This window comes from Vanellus vanellus, assembly GCF_965231255.1.
Source record: "Vanellus vanellus genome assembly, chromosome: 5".
NCBI lineage: Eukaryota > Metazoa > Chordata > Aves > Charadriiformes > Charadriidae > Vanellus > Vanellus vanellus.
In genome coordinates this window covers 60,785,249-60,808,060 of record NC_138910.1, presented here as the reverse complement: position 1 = coordinate 60,808,060, position 22,812 = coordinate 60,785,249, and the positions used below count along the sequence as shown (strand labels likewise).

General features: G+C 34.9%; 1 protein-coding gene across 3 annotated transcripts in view; it reads left to right on the top strand.

Moving 5' to 3' along the window:
- AGL (amylo-alpha-1,6-glucosidase and 4-alpha-glucanotransferase) overlaps window positions 1–21,989 on the top strand; it is a 37,306-nt gene extending 15,317 nt beyond the window's left edge. Inside the window, exons 13-34 of one of the 3 annotated variants that reach the window (XM_082483346.1) lie at window positions 1,478–1,601; window positions 2,193–2,356; window positions 2,860–2,961; window positions 3,213–3,365; window positions 3,446–3,596; window positions 4,757–4,881; window positions 4,992–5,104; window positions 5,232–5,366; window positions 5,885–6,015; window positions 6,605–6,741; window positions 8,405–8,538; window positions 9,669–9,844; window positions 11,630–11,732; window positions 12,985–13,210; window positions 13,650–13,761; window positions 14,131–14,266; window positions 15,885–15,997; window positions 16,531–16,742; window positions 17,326–17,423; window positions 17,976–18,063; window positions 18,154–18,287; window positions 19,733–21,989. In XM_082483346.1, coding sequence (XP_082339472.1) covers window positions 1,478–1,601; window positions 2,193–2,356; window positions 2,860–2,961; window positions 3,213–3,365; window positions 3,446–3,596; window positions 4,757–4,881; window positions 4,992–5,104; window positions 5,232–5,366; window positions 5,885–6,015; window positions 6,605–6,741; window positions 8,405–8,538; window positions 9,669–9,844; window positions 11,630–11,732; window positions 12,985–13,210; window positions 13,650–13,761; window positions 14,131–14,266; window positions 15,885–15,997; window positions 16,531–16,742; window positions 17,326–17,423; window positions 17,976–18,063; window positions 18,154–18,287; window positions 19,733–19,850 — 2,985 coding nt within the window. In that variant the 3' untranslated portion in view covers window positions 19,851–21,989. Of the gene's footprint in view, window positions 1–986; window positions 1,111–1,477; window positions 1,602–2,192; window positions 2,357–2,859; window positions 2,962–3,212; window positions 3,366–3,445; window positions 3,597–4,756; window positions 4,882–4,991; window positions 5,105–5,231; window positions 5,367–5,884; window positions 6,016–6,604; window positions 6,742–8,404; window positions 8,539–9,668; window positions 9,845–11,629; window positions 11,733–12,984; window positions 13,211–13,649; window positions 13,762–14,130; window positions 14,267–15,101; window positions 15,230–15,884; window positions 15,998–16,530; window positions 16,743–17,325; window positions 17,424–17,975; window positions 18,064–18,153; window positions 18,288–19,732 lie in introns of those variants that run through there. The other 2 variants (XM_082483347.1, XM_082483348.1) reach the window with 2 other exon arrangements.
- Window positions 21,990–22,812: the final 823 nt, after the last annotated feature.

Sequence of the window (22,812 nt, the reverse complement as noted above, 5' to 3'; positions counted from 1 at the left end):
ATCTGCATGGCAGAGTTCAGGTGTGAATGAATCCTCATAGCATAAGCAAAGTTTCATAACTGGTGGTGTTTAGATGTGGTTTCAGCTACTTTCAACAGTTAGTAGAGCGGTGTAGCTATTGTATCTTTCAATTTAGCTGAAATAGAAATACTGCAGATGTGGATGGAGCAGGCTAACTTTTCCCTTACATAGCCAGGGACTTAGTGCAATGACTGCCAGTATCCAGTGTGTCAGTTTTAGCTGGGGTCATTGCCAAGAATTGCTTGAAAGTCTTAGTGTTTCTTTGGCATATATATTTTCCTATTGCTGAATTAAACAGGAAGTGGGTTACTTCCTGGAATTTAAAAGTCGGTAAAGAACACCTGCAAAAAGTTTAGTCTGGCAAGCTTATTGCTATGATTAGAGCTTATTGTTTACCATGGAGCTGACCACATCCAGAAATTGTACTTATCTAATAAATTAGCTTTAAATAGATTTGAGTAGTGCAGCTTGTTAGTGCTTAGTCTTAGCTTGGTTTCAGAGCTTACCTAAATCTATGAAGAGCTCTCTAAAATGAGTTGACTCGCCCATACAAAAGTTCTAAGTGGCTCTTAGATGCAGCCATTTCAAAACTTCTGCCATTCCTTCATTTATTGTTACTCCTTTGGAATGGTAACTTCAAAGGCTTAAACTAAAGTCTTCCTTGGATTTCTTACCTTGACAGGTACCTCTTTTATCCAACCTTTGTTCTTGCATTTTGAGTTAAGATTTTGTTTAAAAACAAAGTTGTAATTAGCTTAAAGTCTTTAGAGAATTTCCTAGAATTACTCAGTCTGTTAATATCTGTAAAATATAAATGTGATTTTATGAATGTTAGCTGTTATTAGTATTTTTTAATGAACTGCATATATGAACAACTCGTTTGTGTTTGGTTAAGTCGTGTTAATGATTGCATATACAAAGTTGACAATGGATGTCTTGCATTAAAAATGTATTATGATCTATAGGAGATGCTAGCAACAGCCAGATCAGTCAGACCTAATCTTTATGTGATAGCTGAACTCTTCACGGGCAGTGAGTACATTGACAATGTTTTTGTCAACCGCCTGGGAATTACCAGCCTGATTAGAGGTACAATAAGCAATTGAAAATTATGTAGGATTGTCATGTATGGTTTGGAGTTTTTAATGTGAAACTAACATTGGTATGCTTTTTTTTTTATTTTTCTTACATATTTGTCTTCTTTGCTTATGCAATTACCTTCTCCTCTTCACATTCTATTTAACTTCTCTTGTGTTGTGTGCTAATTCTTGATTTTGCTTATGTTTGTGTGTCCTCCTCTGTGTAACAACTTTTTTTGTTCCTTAATTTTGGCTTTCTGTTTGTCTTTGCTGCATGGCATTTTCCTATTGTCTGATCCCTGCCTAGCTTTGAAACTTGTCCTTTTTTGTATCTACCTTTCCCCTTTCTGTGGCTTTTTTGGCTGTGCTTTTTGCAGTACATGCTGGACACAGCTAGAAAATTGCGAGCCGATTTGTATGTAGTGGCTGAACTGTTCACAGGAAATGAGGAGCTGGACAATATCTTTGTGAATAGGCTGGGCATTACCTCCTTAATAAGAGGTAGGCTTGCTGTGTGTGTGGTCTCTTTCCAACGAGAGATTATAGATTACATGCTTTTTCCAAGGAAAAGGTTTCTAGTGGATCATGCACTTTTAATTTCATACTCTATGTAATCATAAGTACAGTTTTTCTATTGTGACTTTTTTGATACTCAGCAAAAAAATACAGTACTAGCTGTAAAATAAGAGAAGACTTCCTGCATTAGTTTACAGAAGGCTAAATATTTCACTCTTATTCTAGCAAGAGAAAAAGATGTGGTAGCACAGTTCTGCTATGCAAATGCTGCGTCATGTCTGATTTTTTTTGTTGCATGAGTTTCTTAAAGCCTATGAGAAAGTTTCAGGTCTCTGCTTTTTTGTCCCTTTTTTCCCCTTAGCTTTCTCTACCTTAATATGTTACAGTACATAGATACACAGTCTTGGAGTATTCTACATTGGAGAATATAGTTATATGTGATTTTTTTTTAAATTTTTTTTTTAATGATAGAACACACCAAACTAACAACTGTAAAATGCTGCATTAACATCTTTGCGTGTGCTGCATTCTATGGTAGTTATTGTTATGCAAACACTTCCCTATTTTGTTCTTTAGAGGCAATGACTGCTTATAACAGCCATGAAGAGGGAAGGTTAGTTTACCGTTTTGGAGGTGAACCTGTTGGCTCTTTTGTTCAACCACGTTTGAGGCCTTTGATGCCAGCTATTGCTCATGCACTGTTCATGGATATTACACATGACAATGAATGTCCAATTCAGGTGAGCATCTAAACCAAAACCCAAAGTTTACATTTCATGTTTTCTGAATTGGTATTTATGAACCATGGGAGGGCTTGGTGCAATCTAGATGTTTTCCTGAGTGTGATATTTTGGAAAAATGTTTTCATGGAGAGAATAAAATTTTGTAACAACTCCCTCTGACGTTCAAGATTTTGTCTTTCAAGGGAAAAAGTGTATAAATCTACTTAATGAGCTGTTTAGATTCTTTCATTCCAGCTACTTGCTTCTGTCTCTGCTTGTTAACCTGTTCTCCTAAGCTTCTGTTTTACAAGAGAGAATGAGTGGGAATTGGAGTGCTTATTTTTGCAGGTTTCTCTTAAGTTGCTTTTGTTAGTGCATGTGTAATTCTATTGTGATTGAGAAAATTATGATCATGTGGTTAGCAATTCCACTTGTTAAACTGAATATGCTGAATTGGGAGGGATGAATTATGTCTTAGATTTGCTATTTATTGTCCTTTTTTTTTTTTTTTTTTAATGTAGCACCGGTCTGCATATGATGCTCTTCCTAGTGCAATGATTGTTTCCATGGCATGCTGTGCTACAGGAAGCACCAAAGGCTATGATGAGCTGGTACCACACCAGGTATGTGTTTACAGTTTAACTCCAAAGTTACTTTTAAAAATGTAAAATCTACGTCCTAGGACAAGAATAAAGTTTAAGTATGTTTATTTAAAATTCCAAGCAGTTTACTAGCTGGCATTACTTCAGATTGTCCAATTTCATATGAAACTTGAATTGATTATGTAGTTGAGACCTCCAGCTGTTTTGTTGTTGGTTTGGTTTTGTTTTTTCCAGAGTAGTTGAAATTTGCTTAAATCTTAATTTCTTTACAGATCTCTGTAGTATCTGAAGAGAGGTTTTATGCAAAATGGAATCCAGCAGCACAACTGAATTCTGGTGAAGTTAATTTCCAAACAGGAATTCTAGCTGGAAGGCTGGCCATAAACAGACTGCATCAGGAGCTGGGGGCTAAAGGCTTTAATCAGGCAAGAAGTGAGGGTAACATTGCAATTTCTCCATATTTATGTTCTGAATGAGCACAGTTGCAATGGTATATCTTTTCTAGGTGTATGTAGATCAAGTTGATGAAGATATAGTGGCAGTGACAAGACACTGTCCTAACACACACCAGTCTGTTGTGGCTGTAAGTCGAACTGCTTTCAGGGATCCTAAAACTTCCTTCTACAGTAAAGAAGTACCCGAAATGTGTATCCCAGGTAATCATATTTCTTTTCAGGAGATGTTGGGTGTACAAAAATTTCAAAGTATTCTAGTGTTGTACTTTTTAACTTCAAACACATCAAATCAATATGAGAATTTTCAGTATATAATGCTCTTTTTATATATACTAACATGCATGCACCGAAAGTGGTTAAAGAAACAATAACAAACTTGCCTTGCTTAGAGTTTTCAAAGGCATTCATATTTGAGTATATTTCATGCTATAAACTCCTGATGAGGGTGTGGTTTTTATTTACTATCTTGTTTGTGACCTGGTAAGAAATAGTTAACAGCAAGATTGTTAATTGTGAGGAAGGTACTATTTATTAAGTGTTATACTAGGGAAAAAGGGCTAAAATCTTATCCTATTTGTTGATACCGTTGCCATTCAGCTTTCTTATATATGGCTATTTTTGTGGTTTTAAAATACATCTTAAGAAACAACATGGTACTACATAAGTTACTATAAAGAGAATATATAGGTAATGCATACATAATAGTCATTAAATGTGCAAAGTATTTACTGTACTTAATAGTAGCAAAGCATAACAACTTCTACACGTTACCTGGCCCTATTTCTGGAGAAAAGCTTTCCAAACTGGCTTTCTAGGTATACTCAGTTCTTTGCATGCATGTGTCTGCCTGTTTTAAAGTCAGTCACTATATATAAAAAGACAAGTGGCTGCAAGACTTGTATACCTTAGTTTGTAGGTTACTGAAAGGATAGAGAAAATTAGAATATTTGAATATTTATATAAGTTGTAACACTTTTAAGATAAGCAGTCTGTAGCTGCAGTTTGGAAACCAATGTAATGTAGTGTCCTAAAAGATCATAAGGAAACTAATAGAGCTGGTGATCAGTAAAAGACAGGTTATAATCTACTAATTGTTGACTGATTTTTATAGTTAATTTATTACAAAATAACAAAACTGCAGCTTTAAATACAATACAGCCAGTGAACATGTAATGGATGGCTATAGGATATTTAAAATACTTCGCCATATATTTTGTCGCATGTGGTTGTTCTTTAGCTGTACAACTGAGACTTGTATCTTCAATATTTAGGTTTTTTGTTTTAATTTAAAGTGATTCTTTTGAAAACATGAAGCAAAACCTAAAAGTATCTTAACTACAACATGATTTAACTTTTCCTAGGAAAAATAGAAGAAGTAGTACTTGAGGCTAGGACTATTGAGAGAAGTGCTAGTCCTTACAAAAAAGATGAACACTTTATTAATGGATTGCCTAATTTCACAATGGAACTCAGAGAGCACATCCAGGTAACTAGCCTCCTTCACCCATGTTCTGATGTAATATTTTGTAATCTGTGATATTTCATATTAGGAAAAAGACACTGAATTTCAGTTGCAAATGTGTTTTCTTTTCTAAGATTAAAGACAGTAAAATTATAAAGCAAGCTGGAACTGCCATAAAAGGGCCAAATGAATTTGTTCAAGAAATAGAATTTGAAAAATTAACACCAGGAAGTGTAATAGTATTCAGGTACGTTATTATAATTGCCAAATGGCTGTATTTAGTTAAAATAGAATGATAGGATTCTTTGTTTTGAGAGTCGGGACTAGTTATTCTAAGTGCTACATTTCTACAAGTTATGCATTCATTTTTACAGAGTTAGTCTTGACCCAAAGGCACAAGAGGCTGTTGGTGTACTCCGCAATCATTTGATCCAGTTCAGTCCTCATTTTAAATCTGGAAGTCTTCCTGATGATCATTCAGCACCTATATTAAACACATTATTTTCTTCGTGAGTATTCTTTCAGTTTCTGAAGTAGAACTGAGAGTGCTACAGTGGGAGCAAAGAACAGTCTGTATATTTAAAGTGAGGTGGGGTTCTTTTTGTTACTACAGTTGGATTTGGGTTGTCAGAGTGCAATAAAAACTGAGATATTCTTTTTATATCTATAATACTAAGCATGGTTAATACTTAAAAACTTTCCAGGCTCTTTTGTTCATGTGCTGTGTAATTACTGCTTAAAGTAGATGTACTAACCTAGAGTGCTTGTCAGTGTTGGGGTATGATTGTTCAGGGTTTGTACTTAATACTGTGTTTATAAATAAATACTGACACATCTGAGCAGAACATCTGGGAACATCTGAAAAATCAGGCTCTTAATTTCCAAGATTTAAGCGGTGAGAGAGTTGTGTATATTTAATTATTTAATGTAAGTCTAAAACTAGAATTGATTGTGAAATTCTTTCTCTAATGCCCTACTAATGTTGCTTTTGGGTTTGGAAATTCTTTTTTCTCTACTGTTTTTTCAGTGTTGCATCTAAACTGACTTTGGCAGACCTAAATCAAGTACTGTATAGGTGTGAGGCAGAAGAACAAGAAGATGGTGGAGGTTGTTACAATATACCAAACTGGTCACCGCTGAAGTATGCAGGCCTCCAAGGTAGTAGTTTGAGCATTCTTTTTTCTGTCAAGAAAAAAAATTAAAATAGAGCTGCTCAATCTAGATCATACCTTAATGCTGTTGTATGACTAGTGCTATTGTTTGGGTAAAAAACAGTAAAGTTGCTTCTGCTTGACAATGCTACTATCAGTGTTGTACCCAGGAACTCACATACTAAAACAAGAACCCTCTGTTGATACTCTGGGCTGCAAAATTAAGTTTCAGTATGTGGTTTAACACCAATGCCCTTGCTTTTAAAATAAAAAGAAAATGCATACACCTCCAGTGGAAAGTCACACAAATTAAAACCTAGACATTATGAGATTACTGAGGTGTGTCAATTGTTTATCGTATGTATGAATTCCATCATGCTAGTTATTCCACAGAGATTTTCATAACAGTTTAGGATGTACACTCAGGAAACTACAATTGAGTTGTATCTTAACTTGTTCTGCAAATCTAGAGAAGTATTACAGTTAAATCCAGTTAAAGTGTCTGTTCATTGCTGTGTACCTTTTCCTCCTGAATTGTAATTGCTGTTTGTGATAATGGTGTATCTTTTAATACAGTGTGGGGTTTGTATCTTCAGGGTTAATGTCAGTGATGGCAGACATTAGACCAAAGAATGATTTGGGTCATCCATTTTGTGATAATTTAAGAGCTGGAGATTGGATGATTGATTATGTTAGTAATCGTCTGATTTCACGTGCAGGAGCCTGTGCAGAAGTAAGTAAAAATACTTACTTGGTGACTTTGGGGTTTTAAATTACTAGTTTGTTTCCTTTTCAATTACAGGTTTATTTTCAAATTCAGTCTGTCTATAACACACTTCTTGTCTAGGGAATTTCTTCCAGGGGAATAAACTGTTAATAAGTTTTTCCTCCCTCTCCTCAATCATATTTAATAGACTGGAAAAGGGAAGTGAAAATTATGTAGAGCATGAAGGGGTTGTTAACTCTTTCTTCAAGGCCTGCAGGTGTCCTTCCCTGATTGTTTATTACTGATTGTTTATTATAAAAACGCATCAACTATATATTTTTTTTTTAAAGTAAGTACTTTCAAAAGAGAGCCTAAATACTACTGAGGCATATGGGATGATGATAGTTTGCACAGTCAAGCACTGAGAAGATAGGAATTACGGAGATTCTTTACCTGTATGGCTCTATTACAATACAGTCCTTTTCTTTCTTTGTCATATTTTATTTTCTTTCACAGCAATTGCTTTATTCATGTCCCAAGATGAATACCTGATTTGGGTAACTTACACAATTAATATAGTAATAAAGGCTTTAGCATTCTTATTTCATTTTATTCCTGAAGTCAAGCGTAGTGATACAAAGATAAAGCAGTCTGATGTTGTCCTGAAATGAATGCTGAATCTGACCTCAGAGATGGAGCTTTTCTAGAAAGAAGTTAGTTTGATACTTGCCAGAATTACTGCTCTTCAAAGACTGTTGCTTATCTTTTCTGTGTATTTTTTTGAGTTCTTAATTCGTAGTGTCTCTGTTTTGCAGAAAGTATAAAGTACACCTACCTATTAGACTGAAGTCACATGAAACTAAGTTTTACAATTTCACTGTTTACATAAGTAACTTTCCCTTCATAATTTCCAGGTTAAAAGTATAGGGTGGTCATGTAATATATTGACGTGTACTTTCTTTATCTGCACAGTCTTCATCTGCAAGGTTTAAATCTTCAGTGACTTTCTAGTAGGTTATCATGTTCTTCTTCAGCAGTACTAGGAGGAAAGAAGAGAAATACTTACCAGGTGTCAAACACTTTGCAGTGACAGAAGCTCCAGAATCCTGAGTCCTAGACTCAGATCTGCAGTCATTTTCACTAGCAGCCATACATAATTTAGCCTTCTGATAACTTTTCTATCCCTGGTTTCAAGCTTCATCTCTTCAGACCTGTCTTTTTAAGCAACGAGAAACCTCCTTCCAACACTTGGGTCATAGTGGTGCCTTTTGAGTTGCAGCTTTCCTTTGATAATCAGTTTTAATAGCTTCTATATGATAATCTCTTTTTCCCCAACAAGACTAGCAAAATATAATTTCTTTCTATAGCTGATGCTCTTGCTCATTTATGTCATAATACAGACACAGTACAGATTTTTCCCTTCTGCTTTTCTTAGAGGAAATTTTGGAGCAGGAGGGTACAGCAATTCTACCACAAATATCTAGCACGCACAATTTCTTAGACATGAATGGTTGCAGGCTAGTGGTGTTATTAATAACTGAACATAACCTCATCTTTGTGGTGGTCAAGCATAACTTGGGTGTAATAAATGTACAAAAACTGTGACAAATACTTTAGCTAGATGGATCCTGAAAGCACTGGGTTTTGAGTCCTAGTGTTACCAAGATCTAATTGTATTGTATTTTAATAGGTTGGTAAATGGTTGAAGGCCATGTTTGTCTACCTAAAGAGAATTCCACGTTACCTCATCCCATGTTACTTTGATGCCATATTAGTGGGTGCATACACAACACTTCTGGATGTGGCGTGGCATCAGATGTCTAGGTATGCTTGGCATATCAGAACTATAGAGGTATCTGTATATATTTGCACCTTTTAAGTTTTATCTGCTGGAGAATGTAATTGGAGTGTTTTCATACTTGTCCAATGTGGAACAGTAAAATTAGCAGTGAGTATCAAATCCATCTTCTAACAATGGTGGTTTGAAAGGTTGAGAGTTCAGATGTCTATCCAGTGTTTGAATTTATAACTACTGCATTGTGCAGTAGGAAGAGGAAACCTTAAGCCAGCATTTCTTTCCCAGGCTTCAGAAACTTTTTTTGCTATAATTTTAGTACAACTGCAATGATTCTGTAGAGTTCGGGGGGAAAAAGAAAATACCAGATTGTACTTGATGTTGATCCTTTGTTCAACATTTCTTCCTAACATAGCTGAATATCCTTTGTTATCTGAGAACTTTGCTTAGTTCTTGAAATAACTGTTTAATCTTCAGTGTCTGCTTCTCCTTTGTTTCTTGGAAAGGGGAGGTTGGTTTCATGGAGGCTTTAGTCTAGCTATGAACATTCTGAACACATCAGTACTGTTTTGTAAAAATACAGATGTTAAAATGGTCATAGAATTTGGTATGGTAGTGAAATCATGTGGAAAGTAGTATATTTTATGAAAAAGCTTGGAGATTAACTAGTCAGGAATGCAGGTTGCGTTATTTTAGACAATGTTTTAACTGATTTATTGTTTTACAATTTTTTTATATATGAAATATATATAAGAATGTGGTGATCTTTGAAAATACTGACTAGGTTTGACAGAAACTTTTATTCATAATAAAATACCTTTTATCATATTTTTGAGGCCTGTATGTAGTCATCAAGTAAACCAAACCCTTTTCCTTTTTTTACCATTTTCCTTAGAAGCATTTGACATAAACATTCACATTGACATTAATAAATTTTAATTTAAGGCTAACTTTGGGTATTCACTTTTGGGGGGGGGAAGTGATTTACAAATTAAAGCTCATGTACAAAATTAGTCAATGTAAAATACTAATATTAACTCATGGTTAGGTTATTATATTTATTATGTGTAATAGTCTTCTGTAAATGAAAAAGGGTACATTTTATAGACTGATACTGCTGTATGCAAAGTTATTTTAATTGAATTATGTTGAATTACAGCTTTGTGCAGAACGGATCAACCTTTGTTAAACACCTTTCCTTGGGTTCAGTCCAGATGTGTGGGATAGGAAAATATTCTTGTCTGCCAGATCTGTCTCCTTCCTTACATGATGTTCCCTATAGGCTGAATGAGATTACGAATGAGAAAGAACAGTGTTGTGTTTCTTTGGCAGCCGGTAAGTGAGGACAAGATTTAAAAAAAAAAAAAAAAAAAAAAAAAAAAAAAAAGTCTTCCAAAACAGTTAAACTGGTTTTAGTAACTATATTAAAGTTGTCTCCATTGTGCTTGAGACCCATATGTCAGCAACGATATACAAAATGTAGGTAGCAGTTTTCCTCACTTTCCCCTGTGTTTCAATTTGTGTTTAAGATAAGCATTTGCCCAAACTAAAAATATGGGAGTTTTGTCTAGCAGTACTTCTTGGGGACAACTACTTTGTTACTGCTCTTGAGGGGTGCTAAGCTTACAAAAATTTTTAGCTATATCCGCTTTTATCATATATGTTCTCTTTTTTTTTTTTTTCCAGAAGATTTGCTTGAGATAAATATACTTAGCATAATAAGGTTTAGTTTATCTTTTTTAGACATGAATTTAAGAAATTAATTGGAATGGAGTACAAGGGTGAATTTATTGTTTACAAGTTCTCAGAAAAAGAAAGAACCAGTAGCAGACCAGAAGAATGCCTGATCTGAAAATATCTCCAAAACGAAAGAGCATAAAAGCACTCAACAAATAATGTTTATACCTCTGAATGTTCTGCCAGCATCTGGCAGTCTTTGAATTGGGCACTTTCCTATGTCAAAAGTATTATCTGCTGTGTTAAGTGGCTTAGAATGAATCTATTTTTGTTCTGACTTGGCCCATGTCTCTTCTGAAACCATAGAAACTTTTAACACCCACAGATTCTATGGCATCTGTCTCACTGGGGTATTTATTTTCTTCTTTTTTGCTGTCTTTCTCTCATGGAATATAATTGCTTCTAGTTTCTGGGATTTAGTAACATTCCATTTGCCTGCTTTAGTGTTACCTAGAAGCACAGAGGCACAATGTTCCTCTAAATTGGTCATAAAAATTAATTACACTAAAGGGCTTGGTTTTAAATATTCCCTTCACATATTCACTCGTAGTTGTGTCTGTGAGATTTTTAAGTTGTACATGTGCTGTCATTCTCAAGTGCTGTTGCCATATACTATAAAATTAACAAATACTTTGGAAAAGAAAGTGATAGAAGTTAGAATGTTCTATCAAGCATGCACAACAGACTGCTGTTTTGAAACTTCACCATATGGAATTTTTTGTTTATTAGGTTGAAAAAGTTAATAAATGGAAGAAAAGACAAGGATGGACTTTACTGTTGTAATTATGCTTTATTAGTCAGAATTGTTCTTAAAGTTACATGTTATAATACCTGCAGTAAGATGTAGTTCTAGAAGCTGCTGGAAAAGAGAAGCGGGAATCCTTTTATAGTGACTGAGAAGAACTTTGGAGACCTATTAATTTCTTCAACTCAGTCCTGTCCCATTTTTGCTACTGACATGGCACAGTTTCATACGTAGACTCTTGTCAATAAAGTGTTATAAATCTTGTCATAGTTCTGGCTTTTTGTTTGTTAGTTTTCTTTCTGTTTTGTTTTGTTTTTGTTTTTTTTTTAATTAAAGGACGGTACTGGGTTAAGTTACAAAGAGACTTAAAAATTTAAATGTGACTGTGTTATTGATATTAGAAGTTCCATTGTGTGATCTTGAAATTCTGGGAAGACAATTGTTCTAAAATGAGGTTTTATTTCATTTTATCAAGAACTTGGTCTAGAAAATTGTTTACTTTAGATATCTTAACCTAGGAAAAGAATTAAAAATGTGAATATGTTTTTACTTGTGGTTATTTTATACATACGTACCACGTGTGCTTGGAGATCTCTGCCATATCAATAAGTGACATGAACAATGACGTTTCTTTTTAGGTTTACCTCACTTTTCTTCTGGAATTTTTCGCTCTTGGGGAAGGGATACCTTTATTGCACTGAGAGGTTTAATGTTAGTTACTGGGCGCTATCTAGAAGCAAGGTAAGACTGACATTCTTAGTTCTTACTGGTTTTGCAGGTAGTTAGGAAAAAGGCACATTCTCAAAAACTGAGATGACACACAAGCTGTTAGAAACAGTTGATGTGCAGTATAAAACTTTAATGGCCCTAGACAGATTTAGGATTTCTCTCTAAGTAGAATTAAAAATACTTTTTAAATTATTCTCTTTTGCTTTCTGAGCACTGATATGAAGTTGATGTTCTCTATAGATAAAGTAGTTTTAACCCCTGTAACACTACTGCTCATCCTTAAACAAAGGGATTGTTTCACATATGCTTGCATCATTGGTGCTGAGCAATAATTTCAAAACTATTTATGTAAAATTTTGAAGTAGCAAGAGAATACTATTTTAATCAGAAAGGAATGATTACACGTCTATGGTGGTTATTTTCTTGGTAACTGCTAGTATTTGTCTATTAATAGTAAAAATCAGCTGATTCAGTGGATTCTTACAATCTGATACCTGTTTGTAAATGTTTAACCTGACAAATGAGCCAGCTATAAGACACATCTATTAATTTGATATTTCCATTAATCTTTTAATTTGGGTGGAGCTTGCCACATGATACAAACATAAAAATTATTTGTCTTAATTTATCACGTGTTTATGCTTTTGTATGTTTGGCCAACTATTACCTTTCTCAGGCAGTAAGATCTGCAGTCTACTAGTATGTTTGTATTCCCATGTAAAGCTAGTTGGAATCCATGTTTTCTGCAAGGTATGCACAACAGTTCTCAAATGAAACTTCTCATAACCTCAGTTGCTGTCACCTCTCTGTATTTTAATAGGAATTTCCCATCTACTCCTGTCCTCCGTCCCCATTCCACCCCACCCATCAGAATGGATACCAGGGTAATCATAAACAATGTCAATAAAAACCTTCCTTGTGACCTCAGTGGGACTTGGATTTAGGCTCTATATCACTAGCTATGAAAAAGCAAACTAGCTTTTCCATATTAGCAGATGTTATATGTCTTGTACAAAGTGATTTAAATGTATTCATGTTGGGGAATTTGTAGGGAATAGATGACTTTATTGTAAAAGGAGTTCATGCTAAATGAAGTAGTTTGTAGCTTTCAACAGCAAACTTTTGGCATCTGTCTTTAAGATCCTGTTTGCCCCCTTGACTTACCTTGCTATTAAGGTAAATTTGTATGCTTTTTACTTAATACTTGGTCCAATAATGGCCTTGAAAGTAACTTAGTCAAGACTGTGGTTTTCTTTTGTTCTAGAAACATCATTTTAGCATTTGGTGGGACTTTAAGACATGGTCTCATCCCCAATCTGCTGGGCCAGGGGACACATGCCAGATACAACTGTCGTGATGCTGTGTGGTGGTGGCTTCAGTGTATCCAGGACTACTGTAAAATTGTTCCAAATGGATTAGACATTCTCAGGTGTCCTGTTTCTAGGATGTACCCAAGAGATGACTCTTCTCCTCAGCCTGCAGGCACTATGGTAAAGATCACTTCTGATTTATGTATTTAACACAACTATAAATTTTTAATGAAAGGATGTGATTTTTCTAGCTACAAGAACGTATTGCTATCTGTTGTTTATGGTGGAATTTGATTATAGTGCCAGAACTCCAAATTTATGCACTTCTCACTACATCTGCATCACATGATTAGACAGGTGTGGGTGTTGGGGATGGAGGAAAAAAAATTCCATCTGCTTTACTAATAATTTTTTTCTTTGCTTTTTGTCTTGAAAAAATGTTTATATTAGAAATTGTATACAATGTATTGCTAGTGACAAAGATGCTACTGAAAAGGTTAGATGCTTTTCTTTTGAGGGATCATAGAGGCTAAGAACTGCTACTATTTGCACGTTAGAGCATTTCTACTCATTTTTCATCTTGCCTTTCACATGTCATCCAAACATGCAATCAATCTAGGATCAGCCACTTTATGAAGTAATACAGGAAGCAATGCAACGACACATGGAAGGCATAAATTTCCGAGAAAGGAATGCTGGTCCACAGATAGATCAAAACATGAGAGATGAAGGTAACATATAGAACACTTACTATTCAATTCAAAAGATGGTGTTTATATTTCATACTTCTTTTCCTCTAGCTATGGAGTATATTTTTTAAAAAATTAAGTTTAATGCAAATAAAACTATATGACTTTAAATACCTTTAATGTTTAATAAGTGCCTAATTAGTTGTTTATTATCAGCAACTGTTTATATGTTGCAGTATAAGTTATATTTAAATAAAAGTTCATGTAAAACGTACAGTAGCCTTCAGAAACCCACCTCAGATCTCATTTGGAGGTTTTTTTGTTTATTTAGGAGGCTTGGGTTGGGGGGGATGCAGTTGGGGTTTTGTTTTGTTTAAAATATAGCCTTCACGTGATATTTTTGCTTGGCAGGTTTTAATGTAACTGCAGGTGTTGACCGTGAAACTGGCTTTGTCTTTGGAGGGAACCGCTTCAATTGTGGCACTTGGATGGATAAAATGGGAGAGAGTGATAAAGCTCGCAACAGAGGAATTCCAGCTACTCCAAGGTACAAAATTCAGGCTTTTGAGGGGAATTTTTTAATATTTTTTTTTTTTAACTGAAATTCTTCTGCAGACCTTTATGCCTTCCATTAATACATCTGAGAGGTGATCTGTCAAATGTTCTAAATGTTTCTGCCTACTAAAATGTTAATGGTAATTTTCTTCTTTGTGGTCATTTGAAGAAAAAAAGGTGTGTTTTAGCAGGTGAACCCCTCAACTTCTGGCATGGTCTATGGTTCCATGCCAGCAAACTGCTGCAGACATTCTTGCTTGAGTATAGTGCAGCATCAGTTTCAAATCAATTGCCATCTGTGGGTCAGAACTGGAGGAAAACATTGTCTTGCTTGACAGGTCAGGCATTTTAATTGAGAACCGAGAGAGGTTGAAGTACCTGCCCTAAAGAGGCTAAATGCTGGAGAAAAATTGTCCCATCGAGCAGGCAGTAAAACTCAATATGCTATGTCTGAATATCACCTGAAAAAAGAAGTGAGTCCAAGAAGTGCATTTAGTTTTTATTTTAACGCTTCTCTTCTGACTTGAGTAATCTATTACAGCATAAATATTACCTAAGTTCCCAAAGTGCATGTGCAGATGAGAATCTCTGTATTGAACACAGGATCAAGTTCTGTGGGGCTGATCCTTTGTTCATGTTCTTAATCACTGGTATAAAGTTATCTTAAATTCATGCAGATTAGATGGGTATGATAATACCACTTTAAATTTAGTCTATTTTACAGAAAAATAGTATCTGTTAGCCAGTTTACAATCAAGCTCGTTCCCCACTATTAGCTGTTCAAAAACCTCATGTGTTTTCCACCCTTTTCTTACTTGATTCTTCAGCAGGTGGAATCCTACTGATCTAAATAAAAGTAAATTGACGCAGTCTGCTTATGCTAATGTTCTCTTATTCTTGGCCCTTATGAAACTCAAAAGTACCCTATAAAACTGAGAGTGCCTAAAAGTGTCAGGTAAGCTTCAGCATAGATAAAGCTAAGATATGCATCTGCATACATGCCTACACAATGCTATCAGAACTGAGCTACAAACAGAGGAAGGAAATCTGAGTCACTGGTAGCTTTCTGAAGTTATATCTTGGTGTACAGCAGCAACCGAAAAAGCTAATAAAATACTAATGCTGGGTGTCATCAGTAAAGGTTTTTAGAACAAGACAGAGGGCATCATTCTGCCTCTTTGTGAAACCTTGGACATGCAAGATGCACTTGTATCTTGAGTGTTATGTGTAGTGCTGGTCTCAAGACGGACACAATGAAGAGTGGTACAGAGAAGGGCAGCTAAAACTCAAAGGGATGGAGTAGCTGCCTTGTAAGCAAAGACTGGAATGTCTAAGGACTTCTCATTTTCAAGATAATATGGGGGTGAGAGGTATGACTGAAGTTCAGAAAATCATGACAGCAGTGATTAGGATGGAGCTATTATTCACAAAACACTGCAATGCTGTAGAAGTTTGGGATCCTCCTACAGGAGAAATAGGGGACTAGTAGAACAGGGAAAAATTAAGTGTCTAAATAAAATACTAACAGATTTTTTTTTTCAGTTACTTACTGAACTTTAATAGCCTTCTTAAAGTAATTCTTGGGCTTTTTAAATTCATTATTGTTTTAGAGATGGCTCTGCTGTGGAAATTGTTGGCCTGTGCAAGTCGGCTGTTCGCTGGTTGCTGGATTTATCTGGGAAAAATTTGTTTCCATTCCGTGGAGTCACTGTAAAAAGACATGGTAAAAATAGACATATCTCATAATTGTATTACTGGAGTATAAAAATACCTAAAATTATGAAACGGTAGCAAAATAGCATCAGGGATGATTATCAAACTATTGAAGAAGGTTTAGGGGAGAAAGGAGAAAAACTTGGGAAAGTATCTTGTATGATTAAAATCTTTTGTTACTACAAAAATTTTATTAAGAGTTGAGGTTGTCTTGTCAATATCTCAAATATTTTCTTCTGTGTATCTTTCACCCTCCCCTCCCCTTACCCCTCCTCTTTCCCCTCATACTGTTTGCTCCTAGCTAATTGCAAGTTAAAAAAATTTGTGGCTTTAAAAAAAAAAGTTGTGCATGTGTTGGAGTTGATCTGCAGTATAATTCAGCTTCTAGATAATAACTTTTTGCAATGCTATTATGGCCTTTATTGTGTTAGGAGTATCTTAAAACTTAAATAAGCAAAACAGTAAAAATAGACATAAGCATACTTCTGGTGTTACCACTGTGGCTGTTCTCAGAAAATAAAACCTGTATGTAACATCTTGCAGGAAAGGAGGAGACTATCACATATGACGAGTGGAACAGAAAAATTCAAGGACACTTTGAAAGGCTGTTCTTTGTCTCTGAGAACCCAGCAGATCCTAATGAGAAACATCCGAATCTTGTTCACAAACGTGGAATTTATAAGGACAGCTATGGAGCTTCAAGTCCATGGTGTGATTACCAACTCAGGCCAAATTTTACAATAGCAATGGTTGTGGTAAGTGGGGGCGAGGGACGGGGAGCACTTGCACTTAAAATTCTCTTTATTATTGAACTAAGTTTGCATTGTAAGGTTCATCCACGTGGCATTACATCAGGAACGTACAATGCTTAGAATAACTTTTTGAAAGCTTTTCTTGTCCACGCTTTTCATATTGGTCCATCTTGGAGCATCTCCTAAAAATACATCCTTGACAGGACTTAACTAAAGGAAACTGCTGTTCACTGCATAGCTAGGATAAATTTGCAGTGTTCACTGTATTCAGAATGTCTTTTAAGGTTAGGTCTGGGAGGCTGCTTTTCCTGTCAAATTAGGTAAAATGCGTGGGTGGTTTGTTGTCTTTACCAGGTTTGTAAAGAGCTTCAGTAGTACTTGACGAGTGTATTTCAAATAAAATAAAAATTGAAAAAAATCACTGGATAGCTTCTGTTCTCTTGCTTACTCTGACTCGTAAGTTCCAGAAGTTGAGTCAGTAATACAAAACTTAGGCTTTTTGTGTATACAAATGTAGAAGACCACAGTGTTATGTGTGTACATGTGCAGGCAGAGTTTACTCATTAAGTCTTTGTTATTTTGTTAGGCCCCTGAGTTGTTCACACCTGAGAGAGCTTGGAAAGCTCTGCAAATAGCAGAGGAAAAACTGCTTGGTCCATTAGGCATGAAAACCTTAGACCCAGAGTAAGTATAACAGAGATCAGAATAAGTGTTAATTTCAAAACATGACAGTAGGAATTATTTGACACGTGGGGGTAGTGTTTCTTTTGTTAAAATCCTCATATATACCTGTGTAGTCAGGCTACAATAAATACTTACAGAACAATTATTTTGCTGTTCTTAAAACCATGCAATTGATTTTATGTAGACAATCACCAGGCGTTTTTGAATGCCACACAGTAAGCAAGTAAAATTTAGTATCATGAAGATGTTGAATTTGCATCTAGATATGTAGTTGTATATGATACAGTGCACAGCGCTACAATTTGCATAAAAGCATAAGGGCAAAATTATGAATTCAAGTCATTCCAAGACTTTAACCATTTTCCTACTAGTTTGAACTGTATTTGGAATTCAGTTGTCATGTAAAATACAGAACCTGGTGGAGACCTCCCTAACTTAACCATTGTTAAATGTAAATGACATGAAAAATTTTTGGTTCCTTTCTGCTTTCCATTTTTATGTATCATTTTTGTTAAGGCTTTTTTTGCATAATTTATTTTTTCTTTCTTGCAGTGATATGGTTTACTGTGGAGTATATGATAACGCTCTTGACAATGACAACTATAATGTAGCCAAAGGTTTTAATTATCACCAAGGACCTGTAAGAGCCTGTTTCTTCAATTTTAGTAAAGTGCTGTCACCTTTTCAAACTGATAGCTATACTAATAATCTCTTTTCATTTTATGCTTAGGAATGGCTGTGGCCAATTGGATATTTTCTTCGTGCCAAATTGTACTTCTCAAAGTTGATTGGTCCAGAGATATATGCAAAAACCGTAGTTATGATTAAGAATGTTCTTTCTCGCCACTATGTTCACCTTGAAAGGTACGACACCAGCTAACACAGATTTAAAATATTCATTCAAGCTAGTGGTATCCACTATTCAATTGCATGTAAAAGTACAGATCTGTAACACAAACAGCATCTGTTTTCTACATATAAAGTTCACTGCTATATATATATGCTATTGCAGAGTTCAAGTCAGGTTTCAAGTACAGCTGAGATCTAATGCTTTTTATAGATTGCAGAATTACTAATGCTTACCCATGTGAAGACTGGGTGAAATAAATCTTACTTAAAATTTAGGATCTAGTTTCAAACAAAAAATGAATTTCAGAAAAAAATGTTGGTGAGTTGTTTTTAAAAAAATCAAAATACTTCAACCTGCAAAAAAGAATAGTTAAAGGGATAGTAGTGATAGATTAAAATTGCAGCAGATAAGATCATGTGAAACGTTGTTAGAATTTCTTGTGTTATAAATGAGGAAATTAGTATGACAGTGTTTCAGAATCTTAATAAGCTTGATATTCTAAGAAAGCAGGAACTTGCTTATAGCCCTTAAAAGTTGCTTTGCATTTTGAGTTCTTCTTAAAAACCAAACCACCAAACCTACTCTATTTTTCCCCTTTTTCTGTCTATTTTTCATTCTTAAGGATTTGAGACAAACAAAAACAAACAAAACAAAGATCTTGCCCTTGATATCTCTTCCATATAATCTGTTCTGCTGTATTTCAAATACGCATTTATTTGTACCCATAAGAGTAACTCAGTAGGACTAGTCATGACAGAAGGGTTTGTCTAACCACACGAGGAAGCAAAGGGATTTGTTAAGTAACTTTTTGCCTTAGATAGCATCGTGTCCCAGTGTCTTGTTTGGTAGTACTACTAAATAATATGCAGTTTGGTAACATTCATTGTTTTTTCTGTCTTGCTACTTAAGTAGTGTATTTTTAGTGTTTTGGTATTTTGTGTACAGAATTATTAATGTAGAAACAGGCTTAACTTGCAAGTATTTCTGCAAGTATGTTAGTTTCTGGGGGGCTTTGTTCCCATGGAGGAAAAAAGTGCTTATGGTAGTCATGCTATTTTCTAGCCATTATCATTTTTTAGTACTGTAATTCAGTTTCAAGTGTAGTTTGAATACCATTCAGTTATCTCAAAGTTCATTTGTATTCTTCCAACTGCAAAACTGCTGGAATGAGAAACAGGAGCAACAGGAGCCAGTAGTGTAAGTTGAGATATTCTTAGTAGCAGAGAGCCTATTTTGAAGAAGAGGCACCCCCACAAAAAACTACAATTCCCAGCTGCAGGAAAAAAAAAAAGTTGAGTTAGCTCTCAGTTATTAAAGAACATACTGTAGGACAAGAGACCTTTGTAATGGTTTTCAGTTTTCTACTGAGGTAATATTCTAAAAGGATTTAAAATGAAATGTTCTTTTCATTTCAATGTATAATCTAACAACAATACTCATTTGTTCTTTATTTTATCAGATCATCCTGGAAAGGGCTTCCAGAATTGACCAATGAAAATGGACAGTATTGCCCTTTTAGCTGTGAAACTCAGGCCTGGTCGATTGGTGTTATCCTTGAAATCCTTTATGACTTGTAAAAGTTTATTTTGATTGATTTGATGAAACTTCAGTGGTCTTATTATTGGGCATAAATGAACACTTGACATATACTGCAAGGGAAATTACCTGTTCTGCACAATTCACTTAAGCCGTGTCCTGACTTTCAAAGATGCTAAATGCCAGCAGCTTCTGTGCCCTGTAACTGCATGGAGCTTGGGTTGCTTTTTGAAAATCAGGCCATGACAATAAAATAAAACTGCAGTGCACACTTGATGCAGAAAGTTTTAGTAAGGAGCAATTTTAAGAATATGCACAAACTTAAGTAGCTCAGTTTTTTTAGACTCTTCAAATCAAAACCTTAATGTAACAAAGTGAGGTGGCTCTTTCCTGAGCTAAAAATAAGTAGCACAGCTCTCATGTTTTTGTGTTTGTTTTTTTTTCCTTTGTCTCTTCAAGAGTAAATGGATGTTTTTGCAAATGCATGCTTAAAGGGGAGTAAACTAACTTGCAGCTTTCTGAGTTTGGTATGCTTTGTGCTGTAGCACTATACATTAATGAAGACATAATATGTTGTCTCTCTGAACTGTATTATGGGGAGGGTTTTTTTTGTTTTTGTATGTGTTCAGTTGAACACTCCATTAAGCAACCACAGAAATAAAGTTTATGAATACTGTAATAAACCAACCTTTGAAATTATATATAAAATTTTCAAAAACTTTAAACTACTTTAGTTAACTCGAGCAATAATGAAGTAATATCCTATGCTAATCCATTTTAAAATTTATTTAAATACAGTGGGCCATACAAGAAACCTAGTTCTTCATTTAAATCTGTTTTTCACCATGAGGAATTCATAAGAAACATGTGCATGTGCATACAGTGCACAGCCTATATGTTAGGGGAGGCCAAAGATACAGAAGTCAATGTGCTTGACTGCTTAATTAAATTAACTTATTGAAGAGGTATGGTTGCCTCAGCCCTTTATTCTTAGGAAAATCCTAGCTCTGTTGAAGCAGATGGAAACACTTAACATCAGTGAGAAGAGATATTAGCCTACCCCCAGAGAAGATGAGGGTTTTAGGCTTTTTGAAATTACAAGAAATAAAATAATAAAAATAAGAAATTATAAGAATAAGCACGCTACCTCTATGTGCTGTTCTTTGGGAACAGCATCCAGTGAATGTGATGCAAAACACGTATGTTCTTTCATATTTGATACCTGCGTGCCCTTATTGAGTTTAGTTCAGTGTTCCCAAACTGAAGGGTTGTTAACAGAAGTGCAGTTGGTAATTGTCAACTCTCTATTCATGTGATTTTTCCACCTTGGTGCAATGAACAGGTAGAGAGTGAGGCTGACAACGCTTCCCACATGACTGGGGGGAAGCAAAGTTGATGTTGCATTTCTTAGTGTTAGACAACATATGCTGAAAAAAAAAACATACACAGCATGTAATTATAATGCACTAATAACACATAGGTCAAGATTTCATTTTATTTGTATTTTAAACTCTCTGTATCCTGTCTAAAGTACAGTGCAAGTGTGCCGTCTTGTTCAGGGATATGTGTTACAGATAGATTCATTTAAGAGCAAGTTAATAGGCTGAAGATAGATGAATTATAAGAAGCAGCTATGTTCACGCTATTTTTTTAAATGGTTAATAAGTATTTGAACTCCCTTGCTGAAGAGTTCAGTACTTAAAAGTTACGATTAGGGAAGGTCTGTATTGTATCTCAGTTTTTGAGCTGCTGCAGTACATGGGTTGGGAAATTATTTTCTGGACACAATGCATGAGAGATGTCATTTAATCAAAAATGTTACTGAAATGTCAGCCGCAGATTTTAATTTTTTTTTCTATTGTGCAAGAGGCATATAAAGTATTTTTCATAATGTACGGAACGCTCCACAATTCTTGGTAATGATGTTGAGGTTTCTGTCCTACTGTATCACTAGCTTGTTACTGTTTTCCTAGGTAATGATTTCTCATTTACTATTTCAAGGTATGTTTTATAGCTCCTATGGTTTAGAAAGCAGGAACGGTATGGCAGGATAAATTGTTCATACTTGATGAAAATGTTGTAAAATGGGAAGAGCTATTACTGTGGAAAAAGATTTCCACGGGGTGTCAAATTATATACATTGGCAACAACACTCTTCTAGTGTTGAAGAAAAAAAAGAATTATTCATCAAAGCCTTCCCTTGTTATTACAGATGACTTTCCATTATTTTGCAAACTGCATTGCTGATAGAGACTGCATATTTTGTCACTGCTAGTTTTTTATTCTAATTTAATAGTAAAATTTTAAAGATAAGTCATCACCGTGTACACAAAAATACATATGTTATGGAATTTCTAAACATGCCCATTTATAACGTTGCTTCTGCACTGATTAGTTGAGCATAGTTTTAGTGACAGATAAATGTTTAAATAGGAAAAAAATGTATCATACTGGTTGACTTTGCTGTTAAGTAGCAACAAAAGTAAGATTTGAGGTTATAACTGTTGGGGTTATTGGTTTGGGGGGGGGGGGGGGGTGTTTTGGTTTTTTTTCAATCACAAAGCTACTCAACACTTTGTCAAGCCAGGCAGTTTAAAAATGAAGAGGGGAGAGAACAACATCAAATCTAACACTTACATGAGCTGGTATTCATCTAGATAAACTCTTTACCTAAGTCATTATCCCCTAAAAATAGCTGACATGTTGACTGATGCTGAACTGTATTTTTATTCATCAGTATCATTTATGTTATCCACTCAATAACTTCTAGTAATGCAAAGTTATATCAGTACAATGTTTTAGAAAGAAACTAAAGAACTTAGTAAGAACTGTGAATCCATTGTGTTCCAGTTGGTGTTTCTTGATCTATATGGTATTGAGACATCTTTTTTTATTTCCTTCCTCCTAATGGAAATAATTTTGACTGTTACCAGTGTTTGTACAGTTAATAGCTCTTGATTTATTTAAAGATTATTAACTTGAGAATTCAAGTAAAATAATGTA